This window comes from Podarcis erhardii (assembly GCF_964252035.2).
Source record: "Podarcis erhardii genome assembly, chromosome: 9".
Taxonomy (NCBI): Eukaryota; Metazoa; Chordata; class Lepidosauria; order Squamata; family Lacertidae; genus Podarcis; species Podarcis erhardii.
Window position 1 is genome coordinate 25,593,060 of NC_138512.1, and position 21,224 is coordinate 25,614,283.

Sequence of the window (21,224 nt, forward strand, 5' to 3'; positions counted from 1 at the left end):
TATCTACCAGTAACACACACAAGCAAAACAAAACACTGTGTATGAACAAAATACTGTGTTGCCTGATCTACAGATCCCAGCTCTGACCGAGAGGTGCTGCACTAGTAGACAATCAAAATCTAGGGAAGACTTTGGGAGGGGGGAGGGATGTTCTTAAAGATACAGCTGCTTTGAAAGTGTTTTTTATTCTTAAAAGGAGTATTTATTTTTAAAATTGTCTAATTGGATACTTTTCAGTGTTGATTTCACATTGTCTTGGTTTTGCATTAAAAAAAAAATGGCATTAGATTTGTATATGTAGAACAACCTGTGCAATTTTCATGATCTAACTTCAGGAAAATGTAGATATGGTTCCCTAGTGTTCATGTGACCATTACCAAGTGTCAGTTTTTAACTGAATAAATATAACATTTGAAATTTCTGCTTCTTGTAGCCTTAAGGTCCTGGTTTGAATTCATTTCGATGTCTTGGCTGCTGCTTTGTTGGTATTGTTCCATCTGGCGCTACTTTCCCTCAGTAACAGTAGCTCCAAGTAAGGACCGATGTCAGGAGTGGGGTACAAGAGGCATCAAATACCGTGGGTTTGGTGATTCTGTACCTTCAGTGAATCTACACTAGTCCTGCCGGCCTCTTTGAACTAGTACATGGTGGGGAATCTTTTACCCGCAAGATGTTGCAGAACTACAACTCCCATCAGCAACAGCAAGCACGGCCAATGTCCAAGGATAGTGGGAGTTATAGTCAAGCAATACCTGGAGGGCCAAATATTCAACACCCCTTGGACTAGAGCTGAGCAGCTCCAGTTCAGTCTGCCTAGCACTCAAGGTACTTCTAAGGCAGCATTTTCTAATTTAAGCCTCTTCCAATATATCCAGATATGCTCATGGAAGTGTTTTAGAATGCCCACAATCTTCTGTAGCTACCCTCGATCTTCATTTAGGAATGAACAAAAATAGTTCCTAAAGAGGAAGTTGCTTCTCAATGTTCTGGGCATTTTAAAAATCCTATGCAGGGGATGCATTTCAAACAAGCTAAATGAAGTATGTTTTGATAATATGAACAAATGGCTTTCAAACTTCCTTTTGTGGAATCTTTTCCACAATCACGCTGGCGTCCTTTTTGCACATGTCTCCCAACAACCCTGTCCTCCCAAGTGTTTGAACTCCAGAGTTACATTCTAGGATGCCATTATTTTAGTTCAGACTAAGAGGCATCTCACAGACACTCCATGAAAAGTTAAAATACATGCCTCTGAATACATCAAATGTGACACTGTGGCTGTACATTGCAGGTAAAAATCAGCAAAGCAAAGGATGCCTGTCTGCCATCCCTCAAATAAATGGAATGCCAGGTTATACCTTTGCTCTAGCAGCCTCTCATGTTGAAAACTAGCAACGGTGGCTACATTGCAAATTGCAGCTAAGTCTTTGTCCTAGGTCAGGTGTAGGGAGATTTTGGTCTTCTGGGTGTTGCTGTCATCCCAGCTGGGACTTTTACGAGTTGGAATCCATCATCATCTGGAGGTTGCAGCAATTTCAAAGTGCACACAACTTAATAATTGTTTTAGACATCAATTCTGTCCTTGAAGCAGCAAAAACTTTTATTCAGGAACAGCAGCTGAACTTCTAGTCTGAGAGAGGTACTTCCCACTTAAGACAGAGAGGTGCCCACACTAGCTGCTCCTTGAGAGCTGCCAGGAATGGGTCACTGAACTAGGACACACCTCAAGAGAATGCTGCCACTAGACTGAAAAAGGTCACCATCCATGGACTAGAGAGAGCAGACAGCTATTCTTAAAATTTAGACGCTTCTGGCCCGTGGGCTAAATTTCTGTACTGCTTTGGAGAACCATAGGAATAGAAACAAGAATAATCAAGTCACCTTTATACAGTTTATTGTTTCAAGTAATCTTTCCATCCTGATAAAATATTACTTACAGTAATTCTTAAGTCTTTGGCTATTTCATCTGGTCTTCTAGCTAGCTGATGTAAAACGTGTGCTTGAACCTCTCTCATTTAAGGGCTAAGACTACCTCTGGATGATGCTTTGTTTCCTAATTCTGCAATAATTTCCTCATACTTCATATGTAAGCACAAGTTTACTATTCCAGACATGATGCTTATATATGAAGAATGGAGAACTACTGCACTTACTCAGTACCCAGAGATATTTATATTGTCTTCACAGCAGTCTGTCAAAGACACAGTATTAGACGACTGAAACTCCTCAAACGATCTGCTTAAGAATCATTACAGAAATGACTGAATGATTTAAACACAGTAGCAACCACAAGGAATCACAGAAATATTTGTCCAGACTAGACACTGAATGTAGCCAAAATGATTGCCTGTAGGATAAAAGTGCCCCCCCAACCAAGTAGAAATACTACACAATAACTTCCTCTGAATTAAGCTAAGCAGTCAAAGCAACTACATTTCTAAAACAGAAGACACCTAAATTTATTCATGTTCTCCCTGTTTACCTTTTTAATTTCTAAAAGAAAAACAATCAACACCTTAGTAAGTACTTTAATCTGAAAAAGCAGTGAATGTTTAGTATAAATACAAAAAAAAGAGGAATTTTATTTGGTTACTCTCTGGCTAGATTGTGTACTTGAATACATTTGAATTCTGAATCAGCATACTTGATACCAAAACATCCTGATTTTTCTACAATTCAGTTACAAACTGAATTCACAAATCCTTGAGGAAGCGAGTTAGTCCTAAGTGCAGATTTCAGATTTCCTGGTATTCATTATTGATTGTGGAATGGTGTACTTGGGCTGCAAGGTCGGAGGCAAAAGGTTCTCCGCAATACTTTGTACTAGACACTTGGTAAGGCATAACTGCAAGCCAAAGGCAGCAGCAATTCGTCCAGAATGGGGATCTTTCAGCAATGGCTAGTGGTGATCCGCAGATGAAGTAGCAAACCTCATAAAATTTCAGAAGGTGGATCTCAGTTTACCTGAGTCAGCTACAGTAAGCAAACATATTATTTGAGTCCCAAATATATAGATTATGCATGTTCTCCAGCACAGATTGTGTCCACAAAGTATACCAAACTAAATGTTACTATAAAAGTTACAGCATCCCATCTTCAGTGCTTGTTTCACTAATAGCTGTACACTATATACAGGAATACAAGGGTAGGTTTGTTGCTCCTAATTCTTGCTCTTTCAAGGAACGGGGGAAATCTCTTGTTAAAAACCAGCATCTGGGCTTATAAATAGTGCAGAAAATGCAAATGCTAAGAAAACAATGCCTCCTATGATTGTCACTGTAAGAGAGAGAGAGAGAGAGAGAGAGAGAGAGAGAGAGATGGTGATTAGATCAGAAGGACAAAGTTCACTCTGTATCTAAGGGCTCTCTTTCATCCCATAAACAACTTAGAGCACCCATTTGCCTTAAAGCACTGATGCACCCATTAAGCTGTTTCCAGATCTTGCAGAATTGTGACAAGTCTTTCACTGCCCTCAGCCAAGAGACGCCACATGGCCCCTGTATTGCACACACAATTCAAGCATGTTCAGACTCAAGAAGTCACAAGCATGCTTGTACGCAGACCAGCACGCTTGCTCACAATTGGAAGTACCCATGATGTGGTTCACATGGAACAAGTTCTTAAAGATAAGCCTTTGGGCTCACACCAGGGAGCAAAACCAGCAGACAGGAGAAATTGACTTCTGACAGTGCAGCTTTTCATTTTCTTGAAAAGTGAACATACTTTTTTCTAGCGGGCAGTATACATGACAAAGAGGTAGGGCAGTTCATGTCCTAACATCAAGGTGGAACTGGTGGAAAGTTCCTCACACAGCCTGTGAGCTTCTAGGTAAAGGGACCCCTGACCATTAGGTCCAGTCGCAGACGACTCTGTGGTTGTGGCGCTCATCTTGCTTTATTGGCCAAGGGAGCCGGCGTACAGCTTCTGGGTCATGTGGCCAGCATGACTAAGCTGCTTCTGGCGAACCAGAGCAGCACACAGAAACACCATTTACCTTCCCGCTGTAGTGGTACCTATTTATCTACTTGCACTTTGACGTGCTTTTGAACTGCTTGGTTGGCAGCAGCAGGGACCGAGCAACGGGAGCTCACCCTGTCACAGGGATTCAAACAGCCAACCTTCTGATCAGCAAGTCCTAGGCTCTGTGGTTTAACCCACAGCGCCACCCGCAACCCTGCTTCTAGAGAATGGGAAATTTGGCCCTACCCAACTCAGTTTGGGTTTTATAGCCTTGTCTTTTAGAGATTAAACCAATGGCCGCTTAATAAAAGTATTATTGTATGGCTAATGTTATGTGGCTTTATCTCCCTGTAGCTGCCACTCTGTACTTGCATAATGGAAACTGCCACTATTTTGTGAGGAGCCATTTAACACAAACTTCTTAAAAGGGAGAGGGCCACCCAGATCATATTTGAAGCAGCTGCTGGTGTAAACTTATTAAAATCTGTAACACCATTCAAGTAACAAGTTTTTTTTAAAAAAAGAGAGAGATAGGGTGCAGACACTAAAATTATAGTATCAGCAGCATGCAGGCTGCATATTGTCTGGTGCCTATGAGCACAAGCATGACTATAGCTGTCTTGAGTGTTCATGCAGGAAAAAACAGTTGTTTTGATGCAACCCTCTAGCTCAAATGTAAGTAGAACATAGTAACTCATTACACGCATTCAACACATCCCTCTCACTACTTTCAGCCCCTAATTAATCCAAGTTTGAAATTCCACTCGCTTTGCAATTATTAGGCAAATCAGCTTCCAATCAAGGGCTTACTTACCAGTCCGAACAGATATTTTTTGTGCTATCATTCTTCCTCCAATCACCGCTAGGCCAGTACATAAGCTATGGCCAACTGTTCCACCTACTGCCACACCATAGGGATCCTGTACAAATACACACGGTCAACTTTCAATGCAGTTTAAAAGCTACAGCTCTCTACAGCACCTTATCAAGGAGGTATTAATGCATTCAAGGGGCTTGATCAGACAAAGCCACATTACGAGAAGACTGTCAACCACTTCAAAAGTTGGGGTTAATGACCAGGGTGATTTTATTGGGCAGCTGTTTCCTGGGATAAAAGCAAAAAAGTGTGACCATTTCCAGTTACTGCCAATACAACACTCACCCCCTCATTAAATGATAATTGTTTTTTCCCCAACTCATTTAAATACCCACTTCTGTTTTAAAGATAGAATCGTGATAATGCTTAAGCAGTGGTGGCTCACTCCCAGTTTAGGGGCTGATATAGCACCTAGGCAATTTTTTCCTCTCTGGTCCCATGTGCTCCTACCAATTTTGCTGGTGGAAGCAAAAAGGAAAAGGTAGCCGCAGTGTTAGCCTTCCTCCTAAGCTGATTTGCACAGATCAGCAGAGGAGGCACAGATTTGCACAGATCAGCAGAGTGTGTCCCATGAGAGAGAGGATGAACCTGTACAGGGTGTCCAGACCAACTTTGAGCTACACCCGTGACTGGAATGTGGCATATATAATGACTGTTTCAGAGGCTACTGTCTAAAATCAACCTCGGATTATTTAGCCTTTGGACAAACTTTCAACCCCATTCTACTTTATAATGCCTGAAAATATAAATACAGATACATTAATATGTGTGCCTGCACCTACCGTATTTTTCGCTCTATAACACGCACCTGACCATAACACGCACATCGTTTTTAGAGGAGGAAAACAAGGGAAAAAACATTCTGAATGAAACAGTGGATGTATCATTTTTGTGCTTCATGCTGTGGCCACAGACATGTGCTCTGATGGTGAATTTGGGCTGACCCAATGCAAAAATCCTGAGAATCCCTGTGGATCCATGCTTTGTAACCACGTTTTTGCACCATTGCAGCCCCAGGCAACAGTGGGTGCGTGATTTTGGGGGGGCAGGCTGTAGCCATGGACATGCTATGTGATCTGATGGTGAATTTGGGGTGACCCAAATGCAAAGATCCTGAGGATCCATGTGGATCCATGCTTTTTAACCACATTTTAAGTGGGGAGGGAAGGAAAAACACAGAACGGACAAGGAGCACGAGAGGGGTGTGCAGAGAAGCAGCTGGCTAAGAATGCAGGAGAGGGGTATAACGGGAGGGAGGAAAGGAAGGCAAAAGTTTTCCCTCACCTACCCACCCAAGCCAGCCAGCTAGCTCTCTCTCTCTCTCTCTCTCCCTCCTGCATGTTTTCAGCAGCACGGAGCACAGAGACGACACTCTGCTTTCCCCTCTGCTTGCCTGGAGGGGAGGGGCTTTCCCTGCTCTTTGTTCCGTTTGAGCAAACACAGCAAGGAAACAGAGGTGGGTGGGCAGTAAGACCCTGAGGCAGATTGCAGGAAAGCAGCCGTTTCCTCTTTTCAGGTTTCCCTTCTCCGAGACGTGTGATTTGATTTTTGCTTGATTTATTTTGCCTCCCCTCGCGCCATTTGGTTCCAGGGACCACACATTTGCTCAATAACACGCACAGACATTTCCCCTTCCTTTTTAGGAGAAAAAATCTGTGTGTTATAGAAGGAAAAATACGGTATTTTATTTAGTAAGCTTAGCAGTTTTACCCCACTAAAAACAAGTTCTTGAAGACAGCCTCCCCCAACCTGGTGCCAAACCAATGGATTCAAGTTACAAGAAAGGAGATTCCAACTAAACTTCAGGAAGAACTTTCTGGCAATAAGAGCTGTTAGGCAGAGGTTGGGGGGGGGCATCTGTCATAGATGCTTTTATTGAGTTTCCTGCATTGCTGGGGTCTGGACTAGATGACCCCCTCAGATCCCTTCCAACTCTACAATTCTATGGTTCTATTATTGGTTCTTGAGAATGTTGCTCTTTGATTAGATACATCTTATGCATTTCACTCACCTCTCTTGCTGCAAGAACTATTGTGGTTAACTGAGAGCGGTCGCCCCATTCAGCTAAGAACGTTAAAGTAAAAGCTTGCACAAAAATTGGAGAGATAAAGTGCAGCCATTTTCTTTGAGGTATAGCAGGGCCTGTTCCTGTTTCCACATCTCCAGGTCCATTTAATAGTTTTGTTCTCTGGAGCTAGAAGCAAAAGGCGGATGTTAGAAAAGAATAGGAGCTAACTCGCTCCTATGTATAAGTAAGGAGCTACGTGTAAGTAGCACATACATCAATTATCAGAACACTAAATTTTTTTACATATAACTCAGATGGCAGCATTTATCACAAAGACTTAGTCAATTCAGTTCACCCAGAATCTATTGGAAAGGCCTAGTGACTAATATATATTAGCAATTTGGGTGAATAAATATTAACACTTAAGTCAGAACCAGTATAGTTCTCCTATGACCATTCTGAGATGGTAATGAGTTTAAAATGAGAGCTAAAGCAGAATGCCAAATCTATTTCGTACTAGCGATTTCAGAAATGATTAATAAAGCACAACAATTCTGATAATGTTTACTGTTTGAAGTTCTGCACTTATATACCAACAATAATAATAATGAAAATATCCTGAAATGAGGAGATGTTATCTAAACAACTTAACAAAACTTCTGGCTCTTAGAATACAAAAACTGTATTGAAACCAAGCCAGAAGTAACCATTGAAGGACTGTACAATATATAGCACAATAACCTACTAATAGGTTCTCACCACCAAAACTAAGAACATACAACCTACAGAGGTTAGTAGAACAATCTCAGTTAAAATACTTCAATTTCTTTCTTACTGAAATTTGTATCCAGGAGTTTTTCTTCTCTTGCTCTTGTAGCACAACTCTGTTTTAGTCAGCTGTTAAACATACTGCAGGAGGCAGAGGATATATTTTGCTACATCATGCAAGAGCTATATATCTGGTGTATCAATTCCATTTGGGAACAGGTGTAGCTAAATATCTGGCTACTTTCCCTAGACTTCCTGATTTCACAAAGATACTCTGCAGGGTGTACACATGCTCTATATACTTCAACTTACTTCTTCATCCTTCTTTTTGAGTTCTGCTTGAACTTCCTCCAGCTCTTCCTGACCCTCATCTGCACCCATCTTCAAGCCTTCCCGGAGCATTCGGATGCCAAAAATTGCAAAGAGTGCTGTCGACACGTAGTAGGTGTAAACTCTGGGGATTACTGTGGTGGCATAGCCAAATAAAACTAGGAGTGGAAAAACAAAAATATTTCAGGCTACCTGTGAGGTTGACTTTGCTCACTCCCTAAACCTAATTCAGGTTGCAAGCTGGTTAACAGAAAATTAGATTCTCTGCTAATTCAGGGAGCTCTTAATTTATTTGGTCGGATGTATACCTCATTCCCAAAAAGGAGCCCAGGGCAGCTAACATCAAAAGATACAACATACTGAACCATTAAAACTACATTCCCATTCTAGGGCAATTCATGAAACTCGTCCAGAATACACCTTCCTTTAGGTCTAACTTGCCATCTTTCTGCCAGATTTGATGCAAAACATAAGGCATGAACCACTGTCTAGCAAGGCAGTATTTAAGAGTTGCTTTCTTCATGTACACAATCTATTTTTCAAACCATTTATATAAGAAGTTGCCTTGGTGAATTGGATTAAATGTCTTATGTGAGTGGTTGCAGCAGGTCTCTAATTCCTTGGCCAGAAATATTTCCCATCCTTGCTACCCAAGACACTTTAACTCACACAATAGCTGACAGTAACATTGGCATGATTTTAGTTAAATAGAACACGTTAGCAAAAACACAATGGGGTGGATTCATGTCCACCGTTCCACAAATGAAAGGATTCCTTCCATTCATGAGAGTCAGTCAGATCCAGGGGAAGCTCCCATTTTGCAAACTGGATACAGATAGAAGGGTCCCCATCCCCGTCCCACACCCAGATCCCACCAGCCCCACTTCAGTTCCTATTGCCACATGTCATGCTGTTCTGGAGGTTCCTCCAATTCTCTGGAGCATATTTTCGGAGGCAGCAGAGGAAGGGGAAATTCTTTTGTAGGACAGAAGACACAAAAGCAAGGCCTGACTGTCTTCTCCACATATATGTGTCACTGTTTGCAGTTTTCCTACATATGTTCCAGGACAGAGAAGCTACAGCACCTACCTGATAAACATGTCATCAACCCCAGGGCAAGCATAGCCCCAGCGAGCACTGTTAACCGGTTGTAACGCATTGCCATGATGGCTGCAATGAAGAAAGTTTTGTCACCAAGTTCAGAGACAATGATGACCGATATAGCAGCCACGAATGCATGGATAAATCCCAGGTTCGTCTTATCCCCGGAGTCTTCACTAACAGAATGGATGGGAGCCACTGGAGTAGGTCCTTTCTGGGGAGGAAAGAAAAAAGTTTTATTTCTCTCACCCAAATCCATCTATTCTATAGATTTTCTTATTGCACTAGCTGCGGTCAGTAAACTAAACTTGCATTGGGTTAAACCGGGGACAGAAACCTGCACGTAAGCCACAACCCAAATAACCTTGGGTGTGCTAACTGATTAAGAAATCAAATTATTTATTGATTTCTTAGCTGCACTTCACCATAAAGTCCCAGGGCACAGTAAGTGCATCGGTTTGAAGGGTTGTTGTTGTTTTCAAAAAGCAGGTCAATATACTTTAAAAATTTCCAAAGACTGGGAAACCTGATTTATCGGAATTTCTGATTACAAGGACAGTCTCTAAGAGCATTCACTCAATGTCATTTTAAAAACTCTTCAGAACTTTTCAGATATTTGCATGATTATCACAGAGAAGCCAGTTCACCTGAGGACAGTGGGGGAAGGGTTTGCCTGCATGCTCTTGGCCTCAATTTAATCCATCACATGTTAGGGTGAATGCCTGTACATTTTACTTCAATACGTTTTCATATCTTGCTACTTGCTGCAAACTATGTCTTCTATTAACTAACTTATGCTATTTAGCTGCTTAATCATGATTTTTTTGGGGTAAATATTATACTAAGGAATGATTTTTCAGAAACAAACAAGGGAAAAAGAACTGAAGTTAATAATGATACTAGTGTTTAAATCTTCAGCTGCCCATGTTTCCCAATATTCTGGCAAATGATTCATGTAAACTCTGCAATTTTGCTATTCAAGTACAGTGCATGATTAGCCTGTCATATATGGATACAGATACAAGACTTTTCAAAGTATATGCGCTTATCAGTAATTAAAATAATTCATTCTGCTGCACAACAAGGCATTTTGAAGCCTTCTCTATACAGAGGGGTAGGAGAGCTGGGGTATATAAAAAAAATCACACCTGGAAACCTAGGAGGCTTAGTTTGGTCAGAATCAAGTATACATTTCCAGAGTTAATGCTAAATACATTACTTCTGGTAAATGAGCCACCATAGCCACTGGAGAGCTGTGAAAATTTGTGTCCCGGGCTTTTTAGACTTGTCTACCCATGTACTATCTGAAACCCAAGGGGCACATTGGTTGCCAGATGTGAAATATACTGGCATTATTTTCAGCTCTCGTGCCCCACTACTAAAATGCCTCTTCCTTAGGGTAGGACCACTTGAGACTGTCAACAAACTTGAACCTGAGAATGAAATGTTTCATGATTATATACTGATGTCAATTACACCAGCTGAGAGATAAGTTGCAGAGCTACCATTTTGTACCAGAAGAATAGCCATCCCACCCCCCCACCCCCACCCCAAATGCAGTAATTTCTTCAGCGGAAAATTTGAAGGTTAACAATGTGTTGGTCTTAACTTTTTATCAATTTGAATAGTTAACAGAATTGTAAAGAAAAACATTTTTATGTTCTTCTTGACAATAGACTGCAGTTGAAGAGATGCCCATAGGCAGATACTGTATTTGGTAAACTAGATTTTACATACATTAGAACACACTACTGTACTAATGTTTCACATCCCTGCTTACCAGTTTGCTGCTTTGTCATATTTGCATGCCAACTTTCCTCCAGATAGCCTGGAATGGCAGATATAGGGTCACCTCATTTTAGCCTCTGGTGTAGTTCAGGGAAACACTTTAGTGCCCAACATTCCTCAGTGATCTTCAGGACTAAATGAAAACATAGCCAGGTCTTCCAAATTGAACTGCAACATTCTTAATTGCATCAGACTTGATGATCCCTTAAGTCAGGCATGGCCAAATTTGGTCCTCCTGCTGTTTTGGGACTACAACTCCCATCATTCCTAGCTAACAGGACCAGTGGTCAGGGGTGATGGGAACTGTAGTCCCAAAACAACTGGAGGGCCAAGTTTGGCCATGCCTGGGACTTCCGGGTCGGCGCCATCGCCGAATGGCGGACTCCCTCCGAGCTCCGGAGGGAGTCTGCTGGGTAGGGGTCGGGTCCTGCCGCGCCGGCGACGCGGGGACCCTCAAAAACCATGGGCGGAGATGCCCATGGACTTGGTGACTCGGCGGGCACCGTTAGCGCCCCCCCAACCCGCGAAGGAGCCTTTTTAAAGGCTGCGGAGCGGGTGACGGGGGGGGGGTGTGGTGCTATGAGTCCACTGCTTCCCCTGCCCAGCGAAGCCGCATGCCATTCGGCGGAGAGCAACGACTTCTTCGGAAATTTTGGATTTGGATTAAAAAGAACAACCCATGAGTAAATTCATTGGACTTAAAAGGGAAATTTGATCTATGAATTTGGAGCGAGCGGGGGGGGGTGCAAAAAGGAAGTCCGCGCCCCCCCCCCGTTGTAGATGGCTTAACGCAAGGATTTGACAACTAAGATCGAGAGATGAACTTGCTTATTTGAAAAAGAATTTAATTTCACGAAGGGAAATTACAATAATTGTGCTGGAGGAGAAGATTGGTTTGTGGGAGCTGAAGTGCAACCCCCCCCCCCGGGAACCGGGAATGATCCGTTATGAGAGACTGGCGAAGAGACACAGAAACTTTGACAGCTGTCAAAGTAGCTGTCAAAGCAGGAAAATAAAAGAGAACTTTGTTACGATGGCTTTGCTGGTTAGATTTGTTACAATTTGGACATAAATTACTGGAAATAAAGGCAACAAGTTATTTGACTTTTGGGTCTGATCTGGAAAGAAATTAAGTTACCATATTCCCTCTAGAGGGAGGCCGGGACATTGCAACAGTAGCAGCAAGTGGAAAATACCAGGAATTTGAGCAGGATTTGTTATCTCTTGGGAAAGCTGCAAAAATGAAGAATTATTTTGTCTACAGAGGTTTCTATACTAAAGGAGACAATGGATTTATCTATTGAAGAAAGGAAGGGACTTGACGTAAGTTTATGTTCCTGAATAACAAAAGCCTCTGTGGAGAACAAGAAGTTTCTGAATTAGAAGGTTTCTGTGGCAGAACAGGAAAAAGCAACCTGAGTAATAAGAGCTGGACTAAATTCGAAGTTGGAGTACTTGGAACATCCAGACTTTAATAAGGATCAGGAAACAGAATTTGACTTAGACTCTTAAATACAGAGGTCTGGATGGAAGAAGAATGATCTTTTCTGAGAGTTTCCCCGAGATTGGACTTTCTAAAATTAAAAGCTATCAAAAGACGGCAAAGTGGAGCTGAGATATAGACGTGGATACACCAGGCTGGCAGTAGACAATGGATGAACTTTGGGGATCGGAACCGGGGAATATGGGGGGGGGGGAGATCTGGAACCCAAAAGCTGTAAAATTACATATTTTTTCTTTCTTTTCTTTTTTTCTTGTCTGTTCTTTGAAATTAGGGGAATTCGTGGAAGGGAATTGGGGTCGATTTTAGGGAATTATATAAAATATAAGGAGAAATGGTTAATTAAGATAAATAAGATAAATTAATTTGGAATAAATGGGTTAGTTAAAATTACAATAAGGCTTTAAAATTTGGGGTAAGAATTTGTGGAATCAATTTAAGGGAAATGGAATACAAGAGGGGGAGGGGAGGGGGAAGTCCGGGAAAGATGTCATTGAAATTAAGGGAAAACTATATTTGTCTTTGCTTTCTATCTTTCCTTGTTATTCTGGAAAATTTTAATAAATATTATTAAAAAAAAAAAAAGTTTGGCCATGCCTGACTTAAGTGATGTCAAAACGTACTCCTGCTACAATTATCAACACATCAGTACTACTGTGGCAACAATCACAGTTACCCAAGAGTTTTAAATGATGCCATTTAAATGGCTGGAATGTGACATCAAGTTAACACATATGTGAGAAAGAGAAGTAAAGACCATATGTAGCTAAATCTATTGTAGACACCAACAGATCAGAACAGTGTTGTCCAGTAGACATTGTGCTGCATTACAAGACAACTGTTCATTTATGGACTACCGGTAATTTTGGGTGAAAAACTTAAGAGCACTTCACACCACTTTTTGTATCTTGCTTCACATACATAAGTACACAAAGATCACTTCAAAATTGACCTCAAGACTTCCAACCACTTCAGCATATTTTCTGTGCCCTGGCATTCCTGTTAATATTTAATGTTTTAATCACTCAGTTATAATTTATCATTGCAAGCTACCTGAAGTAGCTCTATATTTTGCACTTCAGACTTTGAGTCATCTACACTCAGCTGATCACATATTTGTGGTATTTTACCTTGAGCTGCCATCTCTCCCCCTTATTACAAAGCTTAGGTTCCAGTCACCCTGGAGAGATTTCTGTTTACGTCTATGCCAAACTCATCCCACGTACAACTTTTCAACCACTTCAGCAACCCCAGATTTGCCGTACTTTATGAATTACTTCATGAATTACTATACCGCACTTCATTGTAACCTTATGAATCACCCATATTACGTCTGATAAAGCGGGTACTTGGAGTGTACAGACAAGTGTGGAAAGTGGCATTCCTTTAAGGTCAGGAGATTCTAAAACAACATCCCTTATCAGATATTACAGGGAAAAATTTTAAATTCCACTGAAGGTAAGATCAAGACAGTGACCCCATACACTCTGAATCTAACAGATCCATCAAGTCCAAATCCTATCCTATTGCTCAAACTCAGAAGAACTCAAAGAACTCAAGGTAAAATTTAAGTTGCCTAGATTTCACTCTTAATATGAATGAAGTTTTAAACTGTAAAGCTCTCTTTTCTTTAAAAAATAAAAATAAAGATCAGGATGTATGTAGAAAATGTTTCACCCTACCAGCCCTTTGTCACTGATGACACAACCGTCAAGGAAAGGTGAAAATCAGGAGTAACACGGAAAACTGGATTTGTAGATAAAGATAATACTTATGGGTTGCTTGGACTCAGTAGCCGTATTTTCCAAAAAGATAAATTGCATCATGTTTAAGCTGTATTTCAGGGGCATGAAAGCTTTAAGTCACATACAGTGTGGAGCTATAGAATCTCAGCTTCTTTTTATGAGTCATTTTTGCATTGCTCCTGAGTCATTTTTGCATTGCTCAAGCAATTTTAACTTCTAAATTACTGGTTTCTCTTAAGCACACTATTCTCACCTTATTAAAGGGTTAATTTTAGCCTGAGGGAATTTACCTGTACTGTGCTTTACTAATTACTAATCCCTTGATTAAAGTGAACACAATAAATGACATTTTCTATTTTACAACAAGAAGTTTTAATTGTGCCACAAGAGCTATTGAATGGCTACAGCACTGTATGGGAATTGTGACAGGGTTCCTAACACAGTGCCAGTTAGAAACTGGGACAGAAAAGCTAGGAGCCAAATGGCTTCTGGGACCTGGGTTGTAGGTGCCAAAACAGAATGTCTAGTCGCCACTGGGGGGCAGTGGTCAGCAACACTTTTTATTTATTATTTTGATAAGAATGAATTAATACACAATTCACATAATTGATACATTGTTAATATCACTCTTTTAGCAGAAATTGTTAATACAAAAGAAATTAGTGTTTACAATAAAAATATTGGTACCATACTTCAGTTTTCAACACACTCTACTCTTTATTGTTAAACTCCTTAACATATTGTATCCTTAACATATCCTTTGAGGCTTCAAAGCACATGCATTTCAGTAATCCTTGAGTGTCAGCCAGGTGCAAAAAATGGCACCCAGACTTTTTAAAGTGCTCGCAAATAGAGAATCTTTAGGCGCAAAATGCACCTTGCGCCCTGCTAATTTCAAACCCTGCCATCAACCTACCAATGAACTGATAGTCTAATAAAAAGCACAAGCAATCGTTATGACATCCCCTGCAAGCAGAACCAACTAGACATGTTCAGGAATTTATTAATCAATTGTCGATAGGAAAAAATGGAGAAGGAATGTTTTATGTTAACAGAATTTGAACTGTTACCATTTGTGAACTTTGTGACAAAAAGTTCACCAAAACCTCTCCACCCCTCAAGGCTGCCAAGAAGTCACAGTGGTCTGAGACAATGAGGAAGGCTTGTCATCTTGATTGTGCAGTTTGGCAACACTTTAGTCTCCAGGATGCCAAACTGAGCTAAACAAAAACAATGCATTTAGCTCACTCCTTCAACTGAACCTGCACCAATATTTGTAAGGCTTGCTTCACACTTTAGACTGCAATTGTTTTTGCTGCGGCTACCCTGACTGTTTGTGGCAGCTCATGCACAAAGTGTCAACAGAGACAGACATGAAACACTGATAGAATGCACATAACATACCAGTGGCAAGCACACTCCAGTATAAAGTGCAAAGTGGCCCTAAGTACCCTGTGTTTTATACATTATTTAAAATGAATAACTTAGGTAGTACTATATTCTGAAGGATCTCAATGGATAATCCAAGCAAGCATCCTGAAGACCAACAACAAATACAGTACACATGGCAGATCTTTGAATTTTCCTCATTGATGCAAGGGAGAAGTTGCCTTGAGGCTTCCTCTTTGACCTGGAGAACAAGACACCACATTTTAAGTCTCTGAGCTGAACAAGCCTCAAGGCAAGCAATACCCATTGTCTCACCAGAGTATCTATTAAGTAGAGATGCATGCTTTATCCCTGATCTATGCAAGAGATTCACTAAGAGGACCTGTGATTTAACCACAGATTAAAAGCACAGCGAGAACAGCGAGGCCACAGTGTTTTATGGTTATAAGAATAGGATGGTACCTACACCAGGTTATACCATACAGTACCCTACTACTTTAAACAGTCATGGCTTCCCCCAAATAATTCTGGGACCTGCAGTTTGTTAAGAGTGCTGACAGTTGCCTCACACAGCTAGTTCGCAGAGTTCGCTGTGAAGAGGGATTGATTGTTAAACAATTCGTGCAGCCTCCTTTGGGCAGTCAGCATTCTTATACAGAGAAAATAGGCTCAGGAAGTACCGTAAGTGCCTGTCATTTCAAATTATCCAGAAGCACAGAAGTGAGAAGAGCGCAGAAAAGGACCTGAATTTGCTTCTATATGCCAGTGTGTGCTGCTGCTCCTATAAGACCAAGATTGCACAAAGTAGGGAACTCTGTTGCCCATAGTCAACAGCATTAAGTTGAACTTGCTGCAAGTACAGCAGGGTGCAGAAACTTCAGTCCTCCAGGTGTTGCTGAATGACTATTGCCATTGTATCTGACCATTGCCCATTCTGGGTGGGGCTGAAGGGAGCTGATGTTCAACAAAATTTGAAAGGTCACAGATTCTCCATCTTTGAAATACAGAATAGTTTTGTGCCCTTAAGCAATATTTATGTTAGAAATATCTGGCTGCCATGGTTTCCACATCAAGCAGGAATACTGTGGAACCAGAACAGCAGCATTTGCTAGAAGTAGAGACATTCTCAAATTATAAGAAAAGAGCGAAACATGAGTGTTAACTACCTAAAAGCCAGAGGGAACAGAGAAAGGCAATGGAGATTTTCAGGAGAGGTTCAAAGTCAGCTCTCCTCACCCCCATGCCAAGGTAAAATGGAAAAACTGCCTGTCTCTTTGTGTGACTTCTTCAGGGCAGCAAGCCTCCTAGCAAACAAAGTGGCCAGGCAAGGCTCCTGTGTTGTAGATCATTGCATAATAAGCAGAAGTGCTGCAGGAGAAGATTTCCACCATCATCACAAAACCTGCCTCCTGGAGAAAAGTTTTAGCATTTTGAATTTCTACTTCCCACCCAGTTTTAAAAGTCACAGCAGCCTTTCCAGGGAGAGGGATAGCAAAGGGCTGAAATGGTAGGGCATTGAATGAGACAACCTCTTTGAAATTTCCTTACGTAAAGTAGGGTGGAGTCACAGAAAACTTCCAGGCAAATTATCCCCCATCCCAATTTTAGTGCAGCACTTCACTATTAATCACTTGCTCCCTACTTAACCACCCTGTTAAGGTCACAGTGGCAAAATGAAGTCTACAGTGCAGAAATCAATTTGTGGGGAGGAAAAGTGGGAGGTTCTAATGCACATTAGTGACTGCCAAATAGCAAGTCTCACACTTCTAATACTTTTAACAGTCACAGACTGCTAGTTTTCAGTAATGTAATCAGAAATAAAATCTGACCATTTAACACCTCCTGCTCCCATTTGTGGCCATGCTCCTTTTGTGAACAAAGGTATGCAGGTTACATAATTGAGAAAATTCTATGGACAAATGCAACATATGTTCCATTCTCTGTTGAACCATTGCACCCCAACCATGATTTTATTGGTAGATATAGGACTCCTATGCAAGTCTAAGCCATAGCACCTTTTTCTTCAAGACTGATTCCTGCTCCCACCTCCCCTGCCAACACTCTGGGAACACAGTCCACTTTTTCTTCTCGAAACTAAATTTCAAAATTATGGCGATACGATAATCTGATACAATTATGAAATTTTATGCTGGTACTCTGTACCTGATTGTATCCCTATGGCTTTCAATAAAACTCATTTTAACCATCTCCCAGCCCCATAGATGCATTACCTAACTTTATGAACGAGTCTCTCAGCACAGATGTGGTGGGAAACTTTGGCCTTCCAGATGTTGCTCAACTGCAACTCCCATCAGCTGTAGCAAGATTGGCCAGGGGTGATGGGAGCTATAGTTCAACAACATCTGGAGGGCGAAAGGCCCCCCATGCTTGCCTTAGCAGGACACCAAAGACAGCTCAAAAGTTTATAAAACGTTTGGGTGGAAAGGTACTGTGGTTTTATACATGCACCTGCAGGCAGACACACAGGCCTGGGGAGGGAATAAGAGGAGCAAAACAGCCGGGTGGAAAGACCACGAAATCCTCGAGTAAACTCATGATGGGGAGGAATAACACTCCCTGAACCTGATGAAGTGAAGTCCACCAAGCCTTTCCCCCTCCCCCCTTGCAGCTGCTGCAAGCACGCGTTCACTGAGAAACTCCCCAACGAACACGTGTCCGAAACGAAGGTTGGCTTCTCCCGTCAGGATCTCTTCCTCTTCCTCATTCCCTCCCACACACACACGAGAGCCACGTCAGGGCTCCGCCAAGGAGCGGAGAGCGCCCTCCGTTTACCGCGCCCCGAAGAACGTCTCGTGTGAGTGCGCACACACGTGTATTTTTTTGGGGGGGGGGGAAAGGGGAGATGCAGTCGGAGGATGCTCTGAATAGCCGAAGCCAGCCTCCCTCCAGGCCCCCGAGCCGCCCGCTCCCCTCACCTCGGCCTTGGCCAGCTCCGGCCCTTGCACCGCCGGCTGCTGAGGCGGCGGCGGCTTCTGCTGCTCCTGCTGAGGCGGCGGCTCCCCCCGGTCCTGGCCATTCTCCGGCTCCGAGGCGGCGAAGGGCGCGGCGAGGAGCAGCAGCAGCAGGAGCCGCGCGGGGCCCGCCATTCCCGGCGCCGAGTCCTCTCCCGCTAACAGGAAGAAGCGCGGCGGCGGCAGCGAGAGCGGAGGCGGCGCTTCCCCGCCGCCATAGCCGCTTCCTCCTCCGCGACCCCTCAACCAAACAACGCCGAAGCTGTTCCCTCCGCCACGCCACCGAAGCCTCAGAGGCAGGGCCCGCCCCCTTGCTCCGCATCCGCCTCTCTGATTGGTGGCGCCGGAACCAGCATGTTCGAAACATCTCCGCTATGCAAAGAGAGAGAGAGAGCTGCGCTCGAAGGGGGCGGGGCTGGGGAGAGCGAGCGAGCGAACCTATCTAACCCTACCTGGGTCACGTGGCGCTTTCCCCTCCAACCCGCCCCTCCCTCTGGGGCCGCGCGACTCGTCAAGAATTCTGGTAGTTTAAGTGGGTGGGAAATAAAGAGCCGGGCGTGGAATGTAAATTGTGCACCTTGGGATCCATGAGATCATGGCCACTGGTCCCATCACCTCCTGGCAAATAGAAGGGGAAGAAATGGAGGCAGTGCGAGATTTTACTTTCTTGGGCTCCATGATCACTGCAGATGGTGACAGCAGCCACGAAATTAAAAGACGCCTGCTTCTTGGGAGGAAAGCAATGACAAACCTGGACAGCATCTTAAAAAGCAGAGACATCACCTTGCCGACAAAGGTCCGTATAGTTAAAGCTATGGCTTTCCCAGTAGGGATGCATGGAAGTGAGAGCTGGACCATAAAGAAGGCTGATCGCCGAAGAATTGATGCTTTTGAATTATGGTGCTGGAGGAGACTCTTGAGAGTCCCGTGGACTGCAAGAAGATCAAACCTATCCATTCTTAAGGAAATCAGCCCTGAGTGCTCACTAGAAGGACAGATCCTGAAGCTGAGACTCCAATACTTTGACTACCTCATGAGAAGAGAAGACTCCCTGGAAAAGACCCTGATGTTGGGAAAGATGGAGGGCACAAGGAGAAGGGGACAACAGAGGACGAGATGGTTGGATAGTGTCCTCGAGGCTACAAACATGAGTCTGACCAAACTGTGGGAGGCAGTGGAAGACAGGCGTGCCTGGCGTGCTCTGGTCCATGGGGTCACGAAGAGTTGGACACGACTAAATGACTAAACAACAACAATAGGGGATGGTGGTGCGGACCGTGTAGCAGCACATCATCCCAGGTCACTGTTCCTTCTGTCCTGGGGAACAGCAAGCAAGGTGCTTTCTTTGCGGAAAGACAGGTTTACAATACAGATAAGGAACAGCAGGGAAGACAAAGCACCATCGTCGGCTTAGGATAGTTTCTGAAAAGTTGCTCGAAGCAGCTCCCCGTCTCGTGGGGAAGCATTGACTCCGCCAGATGTTGTGGAGCTGCATCTCCCCCATCATGCCTGGCCATTGGCCATCCTTCCTTGGGGCTGTTGGGAGTTCTAGGATGCTCGGCAACATCTGCATTCAGTTGCCCTGATCCTGTGAAGGAGATCTGCATCTTGTATGGCAAATAAGAGAAACAGATATTTATGGCAAACTATGGACATAAATGCACCTCTGAATAAGTACCCCGTCTATCAGCACCACACTCTTTTGCATGGAATGCACATTTTGAGGTGCTTTCAAATATGCATGCAAACAGATGCAGGCTAACAGTTTATTTCTTCGTCTTGGGTTGGGGTATTGTTGAGAGCTATTTGTTGGAGGGGGTACTGGTGGATTGGTCATGATGTGTGGATGCCTGATCATCATCTTCCAAAGCAACTACTCTATTCCCAACTTAAAAATGGAAAGTGTAATGCTGGTGGTCAACAAAAGAGGTTTAAAGACTGTCTTGAGGCAAATCTAAAAAAATGTAGTATAAACACTGACAACTGGGAAGCACTGGCCTGTGAGTGCTCCAGTTGGGGAACAGCCTTTACCAAAGGTGTCATGGGCTTTAAAGACACTCAAACTCAGGACGCAAGGGAGAAACGTGCTAAGAGGAAGACATGCTTGGAAAATCCACACAGTGATCAACTCCCGCCCAGAAACCAATGTTCCCACCGTAGAAGAATGTGTGGATCCAGAATTGGCCTCCACAGTCACTTACGGACTCATTGTTAAAACTGTGTTTATGGAAGACAATCTTACTTGGCTATGAGTGATCGCTAAAGAGAAAGAGATCTGGAAATTGTTCAGTTTGGTTGTGTACTTTTTGAAGTTTTGTTTTATTATATATAACTGGTTTTATGTTTGCAGTTATGCGTTTGTTTTTAATATGTTGTAAGCCACCTTGAGCAGTTTTAACTGTGGAAAGGCGGCATACAAATAAAATGATTGATTGATTCATAACTAGAACTGAATTATATTGCCAGTGAGACTTACCTCATGGTAAACACAGGTTGGTTGGGCTGCAAATTCTCTTTGGTTACTACTTGTAAGCAGCTACACAATCCATCTGCAAATGTTACTGTTTTTAAACATTGTGCTTAAATTGTGTCCTTGTTCTTTTAATTGACTTATTACCTAGTTGCTATTGCTTTATATTGCTTTAATTTTGTGTTTGTGTATAAGCGAACCAGAGAGCCCATGTTATGAGGTGACAGTAAATCCATCAGTAATACTCTACCTACTCTAAAGTAGCCCCACTGACATCTCTGTCTGTTCATTATTGTGATGAAGTATGCAGTTCAA

General features: G+C 42.7%; 1 protein-coding gene across 1 annotated transcript; it reads right to left on the reverse strand.

The window, feature by feature from the left end:
• Window positions 1-1,877: 1,877 nt before the first annotated feature.
• Window positions 1,878-18,776, reverse strand: TMEM165 (transmembrane protein 165). The gene is given in 7 exon segments (XM_081875895.1): window positions 1,878-3,276; window positions 4,775-4,880; window positions 6,849-7,031; window positions 7,926-8,101; window positions 9,033-9,258; window positions 18,404-18,736; window positions 18,738-18,776. Coding segments are annotated over 7 exon segments (1,125 nt in total). The 5' UTR covers window positions 18,762-18,776; the 3' UTR covers window positions 1,878-3,199.
• Window positions 18,777-21,224: the final 2,448 nt, after the last annotated feature.